Source organism: Sinocyclocheilus anshuiensis, unplaced genomic scaffold (genome assembly GCF_001515605.1).
Source record: "Sinocyclocheilus anshuiensis isolate Anshui unplaced genomic scaffold, SAMN03320099.WGS_v1.1 scaffold1638, whole genome shotgun sequence".
NCBI classification, from domain to species: Eukaryota; Metazoa; Chordata; class Actinopteri; order Cypriniformes; family Cyprinidae; genus Sinocyclocheilus; species Sinocyclocheilus anshuiensis.
This window is the reverse complement of record NW_015542885.1, coordinates 726,038-745,842: the sequence shown is the minus strand read 5'-3', so window position 1 is coordinate 745,842 and position 19,805 is coordinate 726,038. Positions and strand designations below refer to the sequence as shown.

Genomic DNA, 19,805 nt, shown 5'->3' with positions numbered 1-19,805 from the left:
TCACTCTGTTCTCCTGCTGTCGGCTGACAGAGCTTCAGGATATGATTGTGCTCTGCTGTAACAGAGGCTGCTCTCTTTTGTCTGTCATTTAGAGTAATCTCCATGTGCTTTGGAGGAAAAAAAAAAGAATGAAATATGTGAAAGTGGTAAACCGACAGTCTGATGAATCCAAAATAAAACCTCAGCTTTGTAAATGGATAATGCATATTTTGCATTATCGTTATTTCAAATATTCATTTGCTATTGCTAAAGGAGTTTAAATGTCGATCAAAAATATTTTCAATACACAAATATCAACAAATATGAAGGAAGGAATTTTATTTCACTATTTACAGGGGGTTGGGATGAATGACGAGTTATGAATGAATGAAATGCCTTTGTCCGCTTGAGAAATGGTGTCTCTTCCGTGGCTCGCTACGCTTTCAACTGTTTTTTTTTTTTTGTCTCGAGTAAGACACTGTATGACATTCACGTTACATGATTTGACTGAATTTTACGTAGAAAGGGTGACAGCGCACCGCAACTTTTTTTTTTTTTTTGTCTCGAGTAAGATACTGTATGACATTCACGTTACATGATTTGACTGAATTTTACGTAGAAAGGGTGACAGCGCACCGCATTAAAAATGACATAAGCGGTTTTCATAACCACTGGCCAAATTCAAAAACGAAACTAAAATTAAATCATCTTTGAGAGCAAGGGGGCCCCCTGGTGTTTCGGGGGCCCTACGCAGCTTGCGTACTTTGGGTATAGGGAGGATCGGCTCTGCCCGTGGGGCAGAGTGGTGATACATTTTGGTAGCCCGACTGGAAAACACAATAGCCCTGGGACGTCGGGCTAGCGATTTTGCGAGCCCTGGGCCTACCAGCATTAGCTACCAGCCATAAAAATCCTAATTCAAACCTGCTTCCCCATGAATCAACAGCTTTTGTGCATCATAAGTATGCATACTACCCACTGTGCCAAGAGAGAGTTCTTTTTTTAAGTCTTTTACGGTATAGCCAGACATTTAGGGAATGAGTGCCCTCGTAGTTCTCTCAGTGTTATGGTCTCAGCGAGGGGCTCTTTGCTAGTGATTTATTGGTCTAAAGTGCTCCTTCCTGATTCCATCCCCATTCTTTTAACTCAACCCATCTTCCTCTGTGCTGCACTTTGGCTTTGTTTTGCTCGGTTCCTTCACTCTGTCTGCCTCACTTCTTTTAACTCCTTTACTGGCTTCCGTCCATCCTCACAATATTTTTCAGAAATCCCTTTTTTTCCCCCTCTTCTTCTCTGCCAGTCTCTTCAACTGTTCAACAGTCTCTCTCTCTCACTACTGATTTGATTTGGTTGCGTGACGTTGTGCTTTGAAGCCCCTCAGGGTCGGAAGTTTTAGGTCGGGAGTCTGTGTGGGTTTGATTCCTCTCGCAATCGTGTCCAGAGTCACTCTTCCTTAAGCAGACAAACCAGATTAGAGTCGGCTTCTCTTTTCTGCCAACGCTGTAAACTGACAGTGAATTATCCTGGTTAGTTTACACGCAGAACAGTCTTACTGGATTCCAGGAGCTGGAGATGTATTTTGTTTAGACAAGTTCTCAGTGCCGTGGCATAATCCCATTTACAATGCAGATGAAGTGTGTGGAAAGAAGAGGAGTGTTAGAGGGAAAGCGGGCATGACTGGGCATGAGGCGAGAGGATAACTCTGGACAGCTGCTTTTAGGATTAACGCCACACTTTGAACTGACACTGGGATGAGATGCCACGTATCTGTGGGCTTCAGCTCTTAGGCTGCTCTGCTGAAAAGACTAGTTTAAACCAGCATGAGTCCAGGTCAGTTTGTGCTGGAAAAACTGTTCATCATAAAAAGAGGGTTAATGGGGTTAATAAAAGCTTAGGTGAGAAAAAACTCTGGCATATAGAGTGAAAATTTCCTGTATTTTGTTAATTTATTTTTAAGGTAAAATATCAAAATATTTATTTTTAATCAAACAAACCTCATTGAACTCATTTAAGTATGGGTAACAAACTGGTTTTATATAAATTAAATAAACTAACCCCACCGAAATGAATGACATTTAGTTCCAATAATGGTTCTTGTGCTAAAATACTCAGACAAGTGAGAAGTCAACATGATCAAAACATTGATAAATTTAATATTTATTTTAATCAAGTCACACACTGCACAAGAAACAACTTTTAATCACTGCGTGAATGCGGAGGCAAGACGATTGAGCTTAGACATGACATTCGTCCATCATTTTCACGTTTATGAGGCTGACGTCATAAAGGCTCATCATGTTACCAAACCCAACCAATCAGAATCAGGGTTGCCAGGTTTGCAAAACAAAACCAATCCAATTGCTATTCAAAACTAGCCCAACACTAGCCCAATCACTTTTTCTGCGGTTTTCCCCTCCATCGTAGGTCTGCTCCTTCAAAATAGCGTTTAGGGGGTTGGGGGCGAGATCGTTTTAACCCGTGGACTAAAAAACAACCTGCGGCAACAGTGTAAAAGTAGCCCAGTTCTGTAGTAAAAACACGGATTTGGCATCCCTGATCAGAATGGTCAGTCAAATGATGCAACATCATTTGTTTTGCCAAAAAAACTATGCTAAATATGATTTCCCACCTTATAAATATTTAACAATCATAATCGAGATGTAACCATTCAAGCCAATCCAAAATCAACACTGATGTACACAACGGCCTCCCCAAAAAAACAGTTGCATCTTAACACAATTACTGAATCTACAGCACGACCGGTAGAGTCCAATACCTGAAAGAATGACTCATCTGAGTTGGTTCATTGTAGAGAATCAAGACCATATACTGTGACCTGTATAGTTCTGATTGTTATTATTATTATTATTATTATAAAATTATCATCTTTGGCAATGGAATTGCATTTCTTTCTTCCAAATATTTCTTCCTCAAAAGTACTAAAAATCATTAATGGAACCATTGAGGAACCGGAATGGTTACATTCATGATGATTCCCGGACCTATTTAGTAAGTCTCTTGGGCACACTAGCATCCCATGCAGAAAATCAGCATCCAGATAAGAACATATGCTCTTTTTTTCAGCTGTGTGCTACTAGCAAACATGTTCACATGAAAACACAGGCAGTGCGATCATAAACACACGGCCATGACTGAAAACAGTCTCATCTTTATTATCTTCCCTTCTGCCATTTACAATGTGCTATTAAGCAAACAAAAAGCTACGCGTTGTGAAATGTGTAATGTTTACATCTGCCTACATGCATGACTCAGTAACATAAAACAAAGCGCTATTTTACAGCCTCCGTATGTGGCTGAGATGTAATTCATGTAGTTTTTGTGCCATTTTTACATGTCCAGCATGCATCATTTGTCAAACATCATTTGTCAGGGAAAGGTCGAAAGCTGAGTGGCAGTAAATCTGACCTTGAGTGAAGGAATCATGTCTTCAGGACATGGGATAACACCTGTCTAAAGGTTTCCCCTCCTGCTTTCTTTTTTTGCCACCTTCTCTTGTGAGCTGTTACGAAGTTGTCAAGCGGTACTGCCACTGTCAGCGAGCACTGTAAAGAGGATTTTTTGTGTCCCTCTGAGTGGACCAGTGCCTCTGTCCTTCTCTCAGCTGAGAAAATCCCCCCTGTATGCCAGCCCCTCTTGGAGGACACGAAAGGAAATCCCTGCCATTTTCCCCATACCAGAAACCTCCCGCTGTAAGAGCTTAGCTCTGTTCCAATCCTACCAAGCAACAGCGTTTGTCTAACAGTGATGGCTCGGGCTTGAATTCAGATGGGATATGTGGGAGAACTCAATGTGATCAACAAATGTAGGTACTCAAGTGGCAGTATGCTAGAGGAACATATAATTTGTTGTGTTTTAGGAGTCGTAAGTACACATGACACATTCGGAATGTGTTGATTGTTGATTATAGGGCAGATATTCACTGTAAATTTGAATCAAAGGTTGTGCCTTCGCTGGCAGGTGGTGCAAATTGCCTTCAATAGATAATAATAGATTGTGGCATAGCCCTTCTCACTTTCAAGTTGCTTTGGATAAAAGTGTCTCGTAAATGAGTAGATGGAATGCACATATATAGATAACACTCCATTTAATTTGAGCATATGCAATCACAAACAAACACACACACACACACACACACACACACACACACATACTTGCACTTCTCACATGCAATGTTCATTAAATCCTTAAAACTTTACAGATTTTATTTAGTGTTTTTAAAAAATATATATTATTTATATTAAGCTATATTATTCTTAAATCACAATTACAGTATATAACACTATGAAAGCTTGTTTCTGCCTTAATTTTTTAACCTAATTGCAACTTTATTTTTCCTAATCAGAAATTTATACCTCACAGTTGCAAATTCATTTCTTATAATTGCAACTTTTTTCAGCTAATTCGATTTTATATCTTACAAGTGTTTTTTTACTGTGAAGAAGAGACAATCTGCCTTTCAGGTAGACTCTTGCTGCTCCTGCTGTCACTCTGAGAATTTCTCTTTCTCTCTCTCTGTCTTTTATGTCTTCATATTGAAACAATTTTTGTAGCTGTAGCTCACTGGTAATAGGGATGTTCAAGATGGTCAACTAGTCATTTGTCTTTTAGGTCAACTAGAGCATGTAGATGGGTTTTTAAAATTAACTGTAGTATTTTTGCAGCAGTGCTTTAAAGAGGATTCATTTAGAAATGCAACCTCTTCGAGAGGGTTTTAGTGTGTTGTCAACATGGTAAACTTTATCTGAGGAGTTTCATTTCTTTTACAGACATCAAAACACAATTTGTGTAACAAATTCAACACCCTCAATTATAAATAAGAAAATTACGACTTCAAATTGCCTGCTATGAGTAATATTACCATTATTCTGCATGATCCACAGGTCTCGTTTTTTGTGAGGACTGTTATAACAGTGTTTGCCAACCCCTACTCCTCTACACATATTTTGGATGTCTCGCTTACCTGACTTATTTCAGGTCTTGAGCTGCGTCTGAAATAGCATACTGTCTAGTAGGTACTATATTTGATTTGAAAGTTACTTTATTTCAGGTCTTGAGCTTCGTCTGAAATAGCATACTGTCTAGTAGGTACTATATTTGATTTGAAAGTTACTTTACGACTGTTAAAAAGTGTTCTTTTTTGTATGAATATGGGTAGTGTGAATGAAATCTGGACAAACTTCTGTACATCCGCCGTCACGTGACCTACACTGAAATGTCATTGGCTTTAAAAAAGGTTTCACTCAGAAATTTCTAGTAAATTTCACAGTTAATTTCAAAGAAACTGCAAGTAACATTAAACATTACATTTTGAAGTAGAAAGACTGAAATTATTATTATTATTATTTGTAGAACATTCTCCAAAAATCTTTGTTTTACTTCAAACTTCGAAAAAATTATTTTGTGTCGATTCACTATAGGGTTACACTACACTGTTTCTGAACTCACTCAAATGCCTCGATTATAATCCTGAGTTTTCTTCCGGGAACATAAACATCACAAAATCCCTCATTTAAATAATTTCCACCCAAGGCATACCTCCCTTGTTTTATATATATATAAATAAATATACACAGTACACACATATTATGTAAACAAAAACGTTTATTTTGGATTAATCGTTTGACAGCACTAATATACATACATATATATATATATATATTAACAAGGGGGAAAGAAAAGTTGCTGACGTAAATTAAGTACAATCAACTTAACTCAACTTACAATCAATAGCTGTATAAGTCATTTCAACTTAAATTACATTAAACTGGCTTAAAACATGCATTGAATCTTGTATAACTTATTTAAAAAAGCTGAAAATTGCTTAACTTATTTTGATGAGTAAAAATATTTTAAAGACACGTTGTCATGACTTGTTGATTTTTTTCAGTAGTGTTTTGTCGCCATGTCCGAGGGATGCCGTTTCACAGATCTAGCATACTAATGCAGCTGTTTACCTGTGAATTTTGTGTGTTTTTGACATAACCTTGCGTGTATTTGACAGTTGATGTTGATGTAAAAGAGCTGGCTTTCTGTGCACATGCTTCATGTCAGAAGCAGCCTTTTTAAACGCATACAAAGTATACATTTTTTCATGATGACGAAGAGCTGCAACGTCACGTGATCACGATAGAGATGATAATCAAAATGTTTTGTTTGTTGTTGCCATAGTAACCTAGGCACAGCCTTCTTCTGGAAAGGGGTCAGGGAGCAGCAGCACATTTGCATTTAAGGTGACACTTCCACCCAAAAAGAGGTATTTACAGCATGGAATGATAAATGTTCTGTGGTGTTTTTTGAGCTGAAACTTCACATACTTATTCTGTGTACACCTGAGACTTTCATTACAGGTTGTAAAAAGGGACATAATATGGATAGTTCACCACTGTCATCATTTACTTCTCCTCATGTTGTTTCAGACTGTTTGAGTTTCTTTCTTCTAGTCTGAGTGTGTTTTGGTTTATACAATGAAAATCAGTGGTGTCCAAGACAACACTGACTTTCATTGTGAGAGCAAAAAACACTCTTCAAAATGTATTTTGTGTTCAAAAGAAGAAGGAAGGTCATACAGGTTTGAAACAAGTAAATAATGACAGCATTTTCTTTTTGGGTGAAATAACCCTTTAAGACTAGTTATTCAGACAACCCACCGACTACTCATTGAAAATATGTAGATTTAGCACATCACCACTCGCTAAGGTAGATAAAAGGCGATGGGCATGTGGGCACAGCAGATGTCCTGTTAAGTGCAGGGAGGGAGGCACGGAACTGTAGCCCCAGCATCAATTTTCAGTTTCGTCATCTCAAAACGCCCAGAGATGCTGAGAGCCACTCGAGCGTCCAGATCTCCCACAGACAGAAGAAGAAACTAGCAGGCCCTTTTCATTTTAATCTGGAGAAGATGAATTAACAATTAAACTCCGCACACCTGACGACAATAGATAGGTGCGTTGGAGGCAAAGACCAACCAGGTCAAAAAACTAAAAAGCAAAAAACAAATCCCGCACACTATGCAAAAAATATCAAAATATTTATCGACTACGCTTCGGTCACATGACCTTCATCAGGAATTTTTTAAACATGACATCACAAATCTGGAGAAGATGGAAAGTTGAGCCTTGCCTTCTCTCTTGCTCAGCCTCTGGCACCCGTGTCACTAAGGAGATCATTGTTCTCTTCACTCCTTGCTTTCATTCGACTCCCTCTCAAGTCCCCCTAAAATCCTTTGTGACGGGAGGGGCGGGGCCGAGAGCCGCGGGAACGGAGCGAGGCCAGTGGAGTAAATGCTAATGCGCGACACCTGCGCCACTCACCGGTCTCGAGTCTCACGGAGGAGCTCCGGAAGGATAAAAGGAGGAGTGACGACTGTGTTGGACGAGAGAGGACCAGGCCTAGACTTCATTTTGTGTTTTGTGTGCGGCAGTCATCCACGAGGGGCTGCCGCTTTACTTTCATTTTGTGTTTGTTTATTTTATTAAAGTGTTTAAATGTTCGCTGGTTCCCGCCTCCTTCTTCCCGATCTACAAACGTTGTTACATCCTTCATCTCTCCACCTCAATCAGATCTCTGTGTTTCTAACAATGATTCATAATTTAAGTGACTTCACAAGGTTTGTAATCAAAATGGTTATTTTCGTAAGGGTTGATTGTGTATCAAGCGTTATAGACACACACACACATATGGCTGATAAACAATATGGCTAATGAAAAGACCATAAGGACCCGAATTCCGTGACAAGGAAACAAAGCCTCGTGAATGAATATGCCAGCTTTCTAATTACAGACAATTGACATTTCCGAGTCCTCTGGAGTATCGATGCCAGGCTGACAGTAGCAAATGCCAGCGCGGAGAACTTCTCCATTACAAAAGATATTCGCTTCAATGTTTGCCGAGAGTCTAATCAAACAAATTTATATTCATGACTGGTGACCTAAGTAAGTTGATTCGCAGAATGTACAAGGGAACGAGTCGTTTATATCGGCATGTGCGTAGTATCAAGGACATTTATAAACCTCTGCTGTCTTTTAAGTCGTTTGTGTCAGGGATTATTAATGCCTATTATGGAGAAATTTAGCTGTAAATCAGCCCGTACGCCTCCCACAGCAATGACAGATTTAAGACTCGTCACCTGCGTGGATTGTCTTTGTGAACGTTTGCTCTTTGCCAGTTTGGGTTATGAAAACGTCCATGAAGGCCCGAAGGGATTTTGAAGTTATGCAAAGTGATACAGGATGAGAAGGAGGTGGAGGGATTTGTTTTAAACAATCGTGTGAAAAATTGTTTGTCTGTGAGAACAAGACCCTCTTTAAAGGGGTCATATGATGTTGCTAAAAAGAACATTATTTTGTGTATTTGGTGTAATGAAATGTGTTTATGCGGTTTAAGGTTCAAAAAACACTTTTTGAACTTTGTTTCTCCTCTATGCCCCACCTTTCTGAAACGTGTCGATTTTTACAAAGCTCATTGGTCTAGGAGTTATCCAGTGCGTTGTGATTGGCCGAATACCTCAAGTGTGTGATGGAAATGTTACGCCCTTACCATATTGTGATGCCGTGTCCTGGAGCGACGAGACAAAAACAATAAAAACCCATTATAAATTAGGCATTTGTTGCATCCAGTGGGGACATAATTACGGATTATAATGACTTAGGTCACACTACACTGTTCATTCCATTGACTTCCATTCATATGTGTGCGAATGCTGCATCAGACCGGAAATGCAAGCCCGTGCGAAAAGTTTTCACATTTCGCTGCGTTCCAAAGTTCAAACTTGGTGAACTCTGGCCTGTGAATTCGCATCACATGACACCGTGTGACCAACGGCAGATCGATACGTCACAGCATGACCTCCTATCTAAATTAAAAGAATATAAATCTAAAACTGCAGCGCTGCAGGAATTGTATGTTTTTACATTTTAGGTGTATTATTATTGTTTATGTGTTGAATATACGTTTTTTAAAAGACGCTGCAGAGCATGATGTCATACCGCGATCGTTGCAGCGTCCGAACGAATTTCGCATGCTCAAAGTGTAGTGTGACCGCGGCGTTATACTGTCTTTTTAAGCGTTGCATTGCATCAAGCCGCGTAAACATAAAACCATGTCTGGCCTTCTTTCTTTGCGTGAACATTTGGGCGGTGTTATGCAAATCTTCCCACATCGTGACGTAGACGTGGGGGCGTGTTTAAATTAGGCGTTTTAGGAGGGCGGGGACCAGTCTTAACTTTTATAAAGAATATCTCTGTAGGTTTGAGACTTTAGTCTTTGCAACTTTAGGGATCTTATCTATTCACAAACAGCTTGTACCACTCCAAAGAGAAAGGAAAACTTGAAATCCCATCATATGACCCCTTTAAAGAGATTGAATCGAAAGTTCACGAGTTCGTTCATTGCTTAATTTTTTCAGCTTGTTCCTGAGTTACTTCAGAGAAGTCTTTTACTTGAATTTCGGCTGTCACATGATCTGTATCACTTCCTATTGATATGAAGTTTCTTTTGTTGGTCACTATTGTTTAAAAGTTTGGGTTTGTTAAGATTTTTAGATAAAAAAAAAGAAAAAAAAGAATGAACCATGAATGAGAACACCTATAATAGCATCCCAACTGTCAGAGACGAGAACATGCATCTTTCAGTGTGAACAGGGCTTAAAGGGGTGGTTCATTCAGTGGTTAGTGTGTAATGTTGCTGTTTGAGCATAAACAATATCTGCAAAGTTACGAAGCTGAAAGTTCAATGCAAACGGAGATATCCTGTGTATATGTCTTTTAAAATTCTGGCAGTTTAATGCCTACAATGAAAACATTAGACCTTCTACATTTATTTTGCTTATTGTTAATATTAGTGTTGCTGCTGATGCTTTAAATAAAATGTTTTTTTATTGTTGTAATGTGAAGATTAAATTTAACATGAAAGACTGCTAATTTTCAACACTTTTTTTAAGATGACTCAAAGGAGGAAAAACCAAAGTGAAGTATGGACTTACTGCACTCAGTCATTTATTTACTTTATAACAGTAAATAAATATCGGTACTGCATATCGGTTATCGGGCACATAAACATGCAAATAATTGGTATCGGTATCGGTTATAAACTATCAATATCGGTCGATCACTAATCATTATTATATATATTCGGGTCTTTAGCGACCCAGACCTATATATCCAGCACAGATGTACCTCCAACTGCTGCAATAGCAAAAAATGATCTTGATATTTTAAGAACAATTACAGAAAAAATAAAATAAAGCATATTTCGTTTCCTCTTGAAACTTATAAGGGTTCAATTTGAGCAGATGATTTTACCACCGCTGTCATCGTCAGAGCGCACTTCCACAGTACATTCAGCATCTGCCTCACATTCATGATCTCAACCATATACTCAAAACTATAATTTTAAATGACTTCATATTCAATATTTTGATCACTGGCAGCTTATTCACCACATCCAGCATCAAAAGGCAGTTGACCCTATACACTTTTTACAAAAAATTAATCAGAAAACAGGCATTCTTTTATATTGTACTATTTTTTTCTTGTTGTATTGTTTATAATGAATAGATTGAGGAATACTAAGAAAGTTGATGTCTAACTTTAAAAAATGAAGGAGGGAGAGGGTAGAGAATGATGTCCCGGGTCGCTAAAGACCCGAGGTATGCATTTAAGGGTTAATGGAGACTGTGTAGGTTAGCCAGAGCAACTGAAACCACCACCGAACATTCAAAACATTAAAACCCATTCGACTCTTTCACCCCCTTTATAGAGGTCACCGTAAAATCCAACATTCTGCTCCCTCTGCACCGACTCAATACCCAACACCCTTTTACGATGCTTTCCAGATGTCCAAGAATGACGCCACACAGTCCTAACGATCTGTTCATTCATTAATTAACTCGAGCAGTCCTCAATATGCAAACATTTTTTTAATGGCTGTGCTATAAAATAGCATGATAAAATGCTAATTTAGTCAACTGGGCCCCCTATATGAGAAATCTCTGAAGACCTGCAAATCTGACTGCTTGCCATAGAAAAAGCTTGAGATTATGACCTCATTAATTAGCATTAAAGACGAGTGATGCAAGCATAAGAAGTGCGTCTCTGTGGACGTGTGGGATGCGGCTTGGTTGAGCTTAATGTATCTGAAAATTACCCTTCGGCCCCTACCAGAAAACTCCTTCCTGTTAGTATTGGATTATACTAGGTCATTGTGGCTAATTACTGCCTTCCTGATAGTCATTTCTGTACTTTTTTTCCAAATCAGAGCCAATGTACTGGTCATTTGCACAGTGCAAGGGATGTTAATTAACAATTTTCTACTAATACCCTCTTTGGCTCTAGCAGATGATGCTAGCCGGCCTGGAGTTGATCTTTGACTTTGATTAAGTTGAAGTCCTTGGACTTTGTCTCAAGATAACGGCCATCACAGATTGTGTTTACCAGCTATTTGGCTAATGGCTTCTTTATCCTCTAGTGTAGCTTGTTATGAACAGGATGCTCTTATTGAAGAGGGTGAATGAGCCTTAAGAACACTTGTTTTTCTGCTAAGGTCCATTAACTGGTCCTAACTGCAGTTTTTGTTGTTTACACCATGTATACAAAAACACTACGTGCTAAATCGGCATTGTAATGCACTCTGCAGTATGTATTCGTGAATATTGCTGGTCTCCTCTCTCTCTCTTTAGTCATTCTCTGCTGGTCTCTGGCTTTAGCACTTTTTTTTCCCTCTGGGTCCCACACCTATGTTTCGATTATTGTTTAATTCCAATGTTATGAGCCGAATGTAATGTTACGGTGTCCACCGGTCAGAAATGAATAGCTTGTTGCGTGACACTGGGAGAGCAGTAAAATTCACCATCTATTCTGCAGGCTGTCCCCAAGTTTAATTACCGTTGGAATGCTGACTGGGATTTTCATTATAGCAGGTTGAAAAAGGGTCAAAGTAGATTTGCAAACGTTCACTTCCTCCCCTGGCAACATTTTATCAGGTGCTTGAAATGCTGGAATAATTATATATCAAGCTGAATAAATAATTGATTCTATAATAGCCCCTTTCTTGTCCTCTTGTAAGACCCGACCTGAATTTTCTACCTCCCTCACTCTGGGCTCACCTGCTTTAATTCAATTCAGGTTATTTGGATAGTGCTCACAGGCAGATGAGTGAACCGAATGCAGGGTGATGCTAGGAAGATGCTAAAATATTTTTTTCTTCTTCTAAAAAGTAAATATATCAAATAAAACATTTTTTTGTTGTTATATATATTACATATTATTTTATATTTATTTTTATATATTATTTTTTTAATATATTATATATTTTTTATATTTGACTTTTTAATTTTTAATTAGTTTTGGTTTCCTTTATTCATGATATTTTATTAATTGTTTGTTTTTAATTTATGTGAAGCACTTTGTGAGTAAAGTTAAATTTTAGAACTACTAATAATAGTAATTTTTATTATTAGTAGTAGTATTTTAAAGAGTTTTATGGTATTTTAAAGCTTTTTTTAAAGTCAATGTTTCGCTAACAGTGTAAGAGTGTCCATCTTCTTTTTTTTTTAATAACATAATTGTCAGTGGTTGTATTCCTTAATGGTAAATGTGAATTAAATTTTGGTGTGTGTGTACAGTTATGCATCTGCCATTATGTCTTGTGTTTTGTTGGCTGTGTATGAGGCAGAGCTCTCTAGTGCAGGGGAGCGGATGGAAGAGAAAAGTCCACATTGAATTAGCTTCCATCACGGAGCTCTAATGCTGTATAATGGCTGCAGACATCTCATGGGTAATAGCTCAGGGATTACAGAGTAGGGATATTGCTCTTAGTGACACCACTAACCTTATTAGAGAGAGAGGATGTGAGAACGAGAGAGTTCGATGTGAATTTGCAGTGACTAGAGCCTGAAAATTCTATTATTATTATAATAGAAAGTACCTGATCCAAATTACAGTTATTTACTGTATCTTGTGTACATGATGACAGCCACATGTTTTTCCCAGCCTGTGACATTTCACAAATGAAACACTCAAATAAATATTGACCTAATGAATCAAGCTTTTATTAGTGTATTGAGGTGTCATGCAAGCTGCGTAGCCTAAATGAAAGCCTTTTTACGATTTTAATTTTTATTCATTTTCTACAGAATGGGAATATCAGACTGCATTGAATCAGACCTCTTATTTCATACATCTGCAACACACATTTGTTTGCCTCTCTGGAGCTTGAGGCAGGTGTCTTTGTATGAGTAACACAGCTAGATAGATACAACCCGACTATTCATCTGCGTCTGTTCAAATAGCTACTTTCAAGTGAGAAAACAAGCTGAGATGTTTGCAAGTAGTCATGATTTTTTTTTTTAAAAGTGTGTTTCTTTTGAAATGCATTTGTGCATGAGTGAAAAAAAACATGTAGTTTTGTCCACGTAAGTGTGTCTGCGTTAAATAGAGAGCAAGGAAAAGAGAGATAAATGGCACAAACTCATTGAAAGCAAGATTGTAGTCTTTGAAAATGACATTGGCAGCTGGTTTAATCATCTGGCCATCTGAATCAGACGATTTGTTCCCTGCCTTATGCGTTATTAGGACACTCTGAGCTTTTCAGGAGGACTTTTCTTTGAGACTTGACTGTGTAGATTGTCCTCCACAAGTGTGAAATGGTTTAATTTACTCTTTCGTTAATTGCTTTGGTGGATCTCGAACTGACCCACGTGAGGGGTTACTGAATAGCCAGTACTAATCTAAAACTCTATTAACTCATGATGAGGGAGGATTTCTGATTACAAGAGGGCCATTGCTGTTAACGCATTGCTTTTCATGACCCACATTAATGTTTTGTTTTTCCAACATTTCCACCATATGCCTAGGAAGTTATGCAATAATATAGTGGATTTTTTTTTCATATACCAAATAATAATAAATCCAACCCTCCCCCCCCCTGAAAATCTGAATTTTGAATTAACCTTAAAAATCCCTACAGTTGTGTTACTTACTGAACATGGCATTAGTTGTGTACAGAGAGTTTATTGAGCCAATAGAGTGTAGATGTTTCTGAGAAGTGTAAACACTGCTTAGGTACAAGCTGTTTAATGCACAAAGACTCTTGCACGGATGTTTTCCTTTCATTAGGTTGGAGATTGCGTTTGTGTCATCCATTGATTAGCATCTTGTTTTGGTATCTCTTGCTATACAGCAGCCACGGAAAAAAATGCAGGAACAACAGAGTATGCCAGGACCAGATAAATGAGGGTGTTTCCCTGGATACGTGTTGTAGAAGACAGGGATGCTGCCATTTGAGGAATTGGGACAAACAGCCCATGCTTATTGGACTCGTATCGATTGCCATTATTCTTTGCATGAAAACAGAGAGAAAAGACTCTGACTCTTGTGTTTTTTATTCTTATTTAGGAGATGTTTGTTGAAACTTGGAAAGACGTTTAGTTCAGAATTTAAATGATATTTTTTTCTGTTTCTTTTCTCTCTCCATTGTAGTGAATAAGCACAAACCATGGATCGAGACGTCCTACCATGGTGTCATCACCGAGAACATGGACACTGTAATGCTCGACCCTCCTCTGGTCGCACTGGACAAAGACGCCCCTGTCCCTTATGCAGGTATACGACTTGCCTAACTTATTACACAGCGCTATGGAATACTCAATCCTGATTGGTCAGTCATGGCATTCAGGTGTATATGGCTGTTGTCCCTGATAGCCAGTGTCTTGCACTGTGTTTGTTTCATGTGTCTCACATCCTTTTTCTTCTCGCAATCAAATAATTTTAACTGGATCAATTTTTTTTTTGTCCATTTATCTATTTATTTAAGTTGCAATAAGCCCTTGCTTTGGGGTTTATTTGGTGATCATGACTGTACATTTTTCCCTTTCTAATTACTGAATACTTTTTTCTATGACTGAATGATTTTTTTTTTCACACAAGCAGGGGCGCGGGAAGATGTTTTCGGTTGGGTGTGCTTAAATGAACAAACTTGGCGTTGCATTTGCAACCATGTGAAAACAGGGGGTGCTGCAGCCTCCTCAGCACCCCTACTTCCCGCGTCCCTGCACACAAGATCTTTGTCCAGTTTAGATGTAATTGAGTTATATAATAATAATTGTACTTTTATGCTATTTATAAATTATTTTTGGAACACAGTCAATTGGAATATTAATTATTTTTCATAAAATTGATTTATAAATGGTATAATGAGTACTACCAATGGTTCATTTTGAAGCATGCAGCACATGCAGAATACAGATGTGGCCATTGAGATATTTTTAATTACATGGCAGCTTTTATGCAGTTTAATCACGATTGTGATCATTTTGATTAACTTTGCAGCCTACTTTTTCCATATCTAATCTATTCTTATGAAACACACAAGCTAACTCCAGAACATCCAGGTTTATTTTGGAATTTACAGGAGTGGATGGTAACAATGGCTTGGTTCTTCAGTAGTACTGGTTCTCTATTCCTCTGTGTTTAAGTGAGGGTGGTTGAGTGTGAGATTTTATGTGTATTGCAGCATAGTGCTCATATAAAAGAGATTTAGTCAATGCTTTCCGCACTGTTATGGAGACAGATCCGCCTGACCTTCCTGTTATTTCCAAGTGTGCTTCCTGCCTCTATCTCCATTGTTGTGGTGACACTTAGCCCTTGTGTAAGTGGATCTTGTCACCCTTTCCATGGCCGAGTGTTCAATAAATCGTCCGGCCTTGAAAAATGACTCGTACATTGTGCGCTTAGGCTTTCGAAAAAAAGTCAACACCTTAGAGCGTCAATCACCTCTCACGGAGCAATGAATGACAGCACAGCTTTATGACTTGCGTGTTATGTAAGACAGATTTCGACTCACTGGTTTTCAAGAGCAAGTTGTTCAGATGAAGTGGAAGGATGTGTGGAGAGTGGTGGCTTGACAGATGCAAAGTAATTAAATAAAGTGATTTTTTTTTACGCAAAGAGGAATGTGTGGAAGCATTGTAACAGGTAACTCTCTACAGCTCATTAAATGACAATTAGGCCTGTCATGATAACAACTTTTTGTTGTGCGATATATTGCCCCAGAAATAATTGCGATAAGCGATATTATTGTCAATTTAAATGACCATTTTATGCCACTGAATATATAATCATAATGTAACAGCATAATAATGCAAGAAGGCCAACACGCTTCCAAATTACAACAAACTTTTAATTTAAGAATATTTAGATCATGGAAATTAAGTATCAAAATATTAGATACCTTAAAAAACCTGAATAAGTAAATAAACATTTTCTAACAAAAAGTACAAAGTAACAAGTAGAAAAAAAGAAAAATGCACAAAGAACTTGTATGGAGATTTTTCCATCTACAGATTTTTCCCGGACCTTCTTTTCTCTGTAAATTGAGGGTGCACACTATTGCTGAAAAACACAATCACTACTTAGCAGTCGGATATCCGTATGCACAAAGATCCCTAAACAAGGCCATATCTGCAGATTAAACTTTTTTTTGTAGAAGCATTTTTAAAATTTGACCTACACCACGTTATGTACGAGAAGCTGCAAAAGGCACAGGCACAAGTGGAATGTACAAAACATGGTGACATTAATTTTTAAGTAAATATAATGGGCGATATATTGTGTCACCAAAAATTATTGAGGTCATGTACATATATTGCACGATAAGTCGATATATTGATTATTGCGACAGGCCTAATGACAATGGCTACAATTAATCTCCTTTCTGGCAGCCTTGGAAAAAAGCACTTTACTGGCTTTTACACTGAACAAAATTATAAATGCAACACTTTTGTTTTTGCCCCCATTTTTCATGAGCTGAACTCAAAGATCTAAGACTTTTTCTATGTACACAAAAGGCCTATTTCTCTCAAATATTGTTCACAAATCTGTCTAAATCTGTGTTAGTGAGCACTTCTCCTTTGCCGAGATAATCCATCCACCTCACTGGTGTGGCATATCAAGATGCTGATTAGACAGCATGATTATTGCACAGGTGTGCCTTAGGCTGGCCACAATAAAAGGCCACTCTAAAATGTGCAGAGTTGATCAAGATTTGTTGTTCATACCTTGGGGAATCTTTTATCTGACATGCTTTTTTTTTTTTTTTACAGCATCACCATTGACTACCGGTGATGATTGATTATCTTTGCAGCATGTTAGATAAGTGTGTTTTTGTTTCTGTAATACCAAACTTTAAAGTATAATTTTTTTCTAAATGCATATTATTGATCTTGTGAATGATTGACTGATTGATTGATTATTGCCTTTGTAAATTTTAATTAATTCTTCCGGTGAAAGGACAGACTTCTCTCTGTCCTTTTGTTTTCCTGCTCTGGTGTCAAAATATTTCTTACTGACCATGCAGTTATATTTTTTGATGACATTTCAAATGCAAATATATAAAATCATGTAAAATATATATATTTTATAATTATTGTAGTGACAAAATTATTTTGTCCTTAGGATCATGGCATTATTTAGCTGTTTTTTCCTCTTGTATTTTTGACACTCTACAAATCTTTGCGTCTTTCAAAGCATCATATATGATGATCTCCTAGTGAAACTGAACCTAGAACAAAAAACAAGATGCATTGTGATTTTTGTTTTTCATGGCTTAATGTAAGGAATATTTCACATGTATGTCACCAAATGTATGGAAAAAACATTTTAGGCATCCAGGATAACACTCTGATGGCTTATTTTCCTAACCACATTAAGTTGTTCGAAGACACAAAGTTCAAAAGAAATAGAAATCTTTTGTAACATTATAAATGTCATATAAACTGTCACGTTTGATTTCTTTCTTTCAGAATAATGAGAAAAACTATACATTCATTTTATACGTAATCCACATTTATTTTCTACATCCACTTTTTTTTTTTGGAAAGTCCTGTGCACGTTACTTTGATTTATCAATGACATATTAATGGTGGACTGCAGCTGTTGTTAAAGCATCACTGGGAAATGAGTGCTGCGCTCTGATTGGGTGACAGGTGATATTTCACTGCCTTTTCACTGGGAGCCAATGGATACAAATGTAAGATTGCTGCCAGGGAGACGCAGAGAAAAACGGGCCCTCCGTCGCAATCCGTTATTCTTTGTAATTCTCCTCGCTCCCATTCTTTCTGTCTTTCTTTCTCTGTCCGACTCACCTCTTCCACGTCAGACTGTGAGTTATGCGCGGGAGGCTTTGTCATCAATCCTGTTTTTGTCTGTTTAGAGAAAGGAATGCAGGCGACCTTCTGGCACCGCATTAATTGGGGTGTGGGAACACGACCCGGGATTTTTAATGCTTCGCCTCGTTCTCCTTCGTCTTTTTCTCCTGCCTCGCTTACTGTCTCCCATGTATCAGCTTGCTTTGATGTAAAATAACGATGATGAGCCTCAAGTCGATGATATATGCTGAGGCAGGGATCCTGAAGATGAATTGTTATTTCTGGGAACAAGACTTTCCCCTGTAGAGCAGATAGCGTAGGTCTTGTAGTATGCATGGAGCATTCTCAATCAAATTACCGTGAAGGATGAGCCGGAGTCAGTAGAGGAAGGCAAAAAAGAAACGGCAGCTTAATTAGCTAATTCTTTATCTCAGTTGCGGCTTCACCAGCCTCTTTCCCATTAATCTCTTCTCTCAGATGATGTACAATGCCGTATTGTTCCGCTAAACTTTGCCTTCCTCGCACCAGATTAGCTAACAAAACCCAAGCTAGGAAGCGGTCCAGGGAAACTATGGATGGATTGCAAAATCCACACATGAGAGTGAGAATAGGAGGATGTAGTGAAAGAGAATGGCAGCGCCTGCAGTTCAGATACTTTGCAATTGTATTGTGTTTCTTTTATAGAAGGGGAACCTGCTGCAAACTGAACAAGGAAAATGGCTTTTTCGGTGGAACACTTTGCATGTTTTATGTTTGTGTTTGGACCATTCTGTCTAAAAACAATCGTATACGCTAGTGGATTTTGCTATTAAATTATTATAAATAATGCCTCTCTTCTGTGTTAGAAACTGTAGAAGAAAGTATTTTGATCTTGTAAGTGGATGAAGAGAGTGTTGATTATGTGCTGGTGTAGGATTTCTATCCATAACAGACATACTTCCATATACCATGGAATCATCCCAGCACATGACTCCAATATTCGGGGCGATTTCCTGTCAGCCTTGTCTCATCTACTCAGGAACGAATGGGCACGACAAATGCAGAACATTGAAATGAGTGAAAAGCTGTTATTTTGAACGGTGTGTGTTGTACGACACTTTATAGAAGTTATTAACAAAACCTGCAAAGACATTTCCCCACCTGATGAATTGAACAGCATTTTAATTTATGAACGAGAAGGGAACCACACAGGGCGTGGCTAAGCCTGCAACAGCGTCCGATTGGACAATCGCGTATGGGATGGACCAACATCGAGCCTGCTTAAAAGGAATACAAAGCTCTCTCGGGCTCGCTTGCTTTTCTCGCTCAAGACCTCTGGCTTTTATTTTGGTAACTGCGCTACAAGCGCTTCCCTGCCGTAACACCGCATCGCGAGACTCCAGAACTCAAACACTTCAGTTGAAACGTCGTGATCTTCAAAGAACTTGAAGCCTTGCTAACTCAGACTTTTAGAAAATCATCTCAAACTTCTGTGTCATCAAGAAAGCAACCAATCCAACGAGGGATCGCCCAAAAGGACGTCACCCAAACGTCATCTCAGCGACCAATCCGAAAGCTCCGGGATTCCCTCAGCAGCCATCCAGGAAGCCCGTGTCAGCAACGACATCATCTCAGCTTTTCAGCTGTCAACCAAGCAGAACGCAAGTAAACGAACAAAATCTTATCT

The 19,805-nt window shown here is 38.3% G+C and overlaps 1 protein-coding gene across 1 annotated transcript in view; it reads left to right on the top strand.

The window, feature by feature from the left end:
• LOC107694660 (calsyntenin-2-like) overlaps positions 1–19,805 on the top strand; it is a 209,991-nt gene that overhangs the window by 75,023 nt on the left and 115,163 nt on the right. The window contains exon 2 of the mRNA XM_016494346.1: positions 14,475–14,597. Coding sequence (XP_016349832.1) covers positions 14,475–14,597 — 123 coding nt within the window. The remainder of the gene's footprint in view (positions 1–14,474; positions 14,598–19,805) is intronic.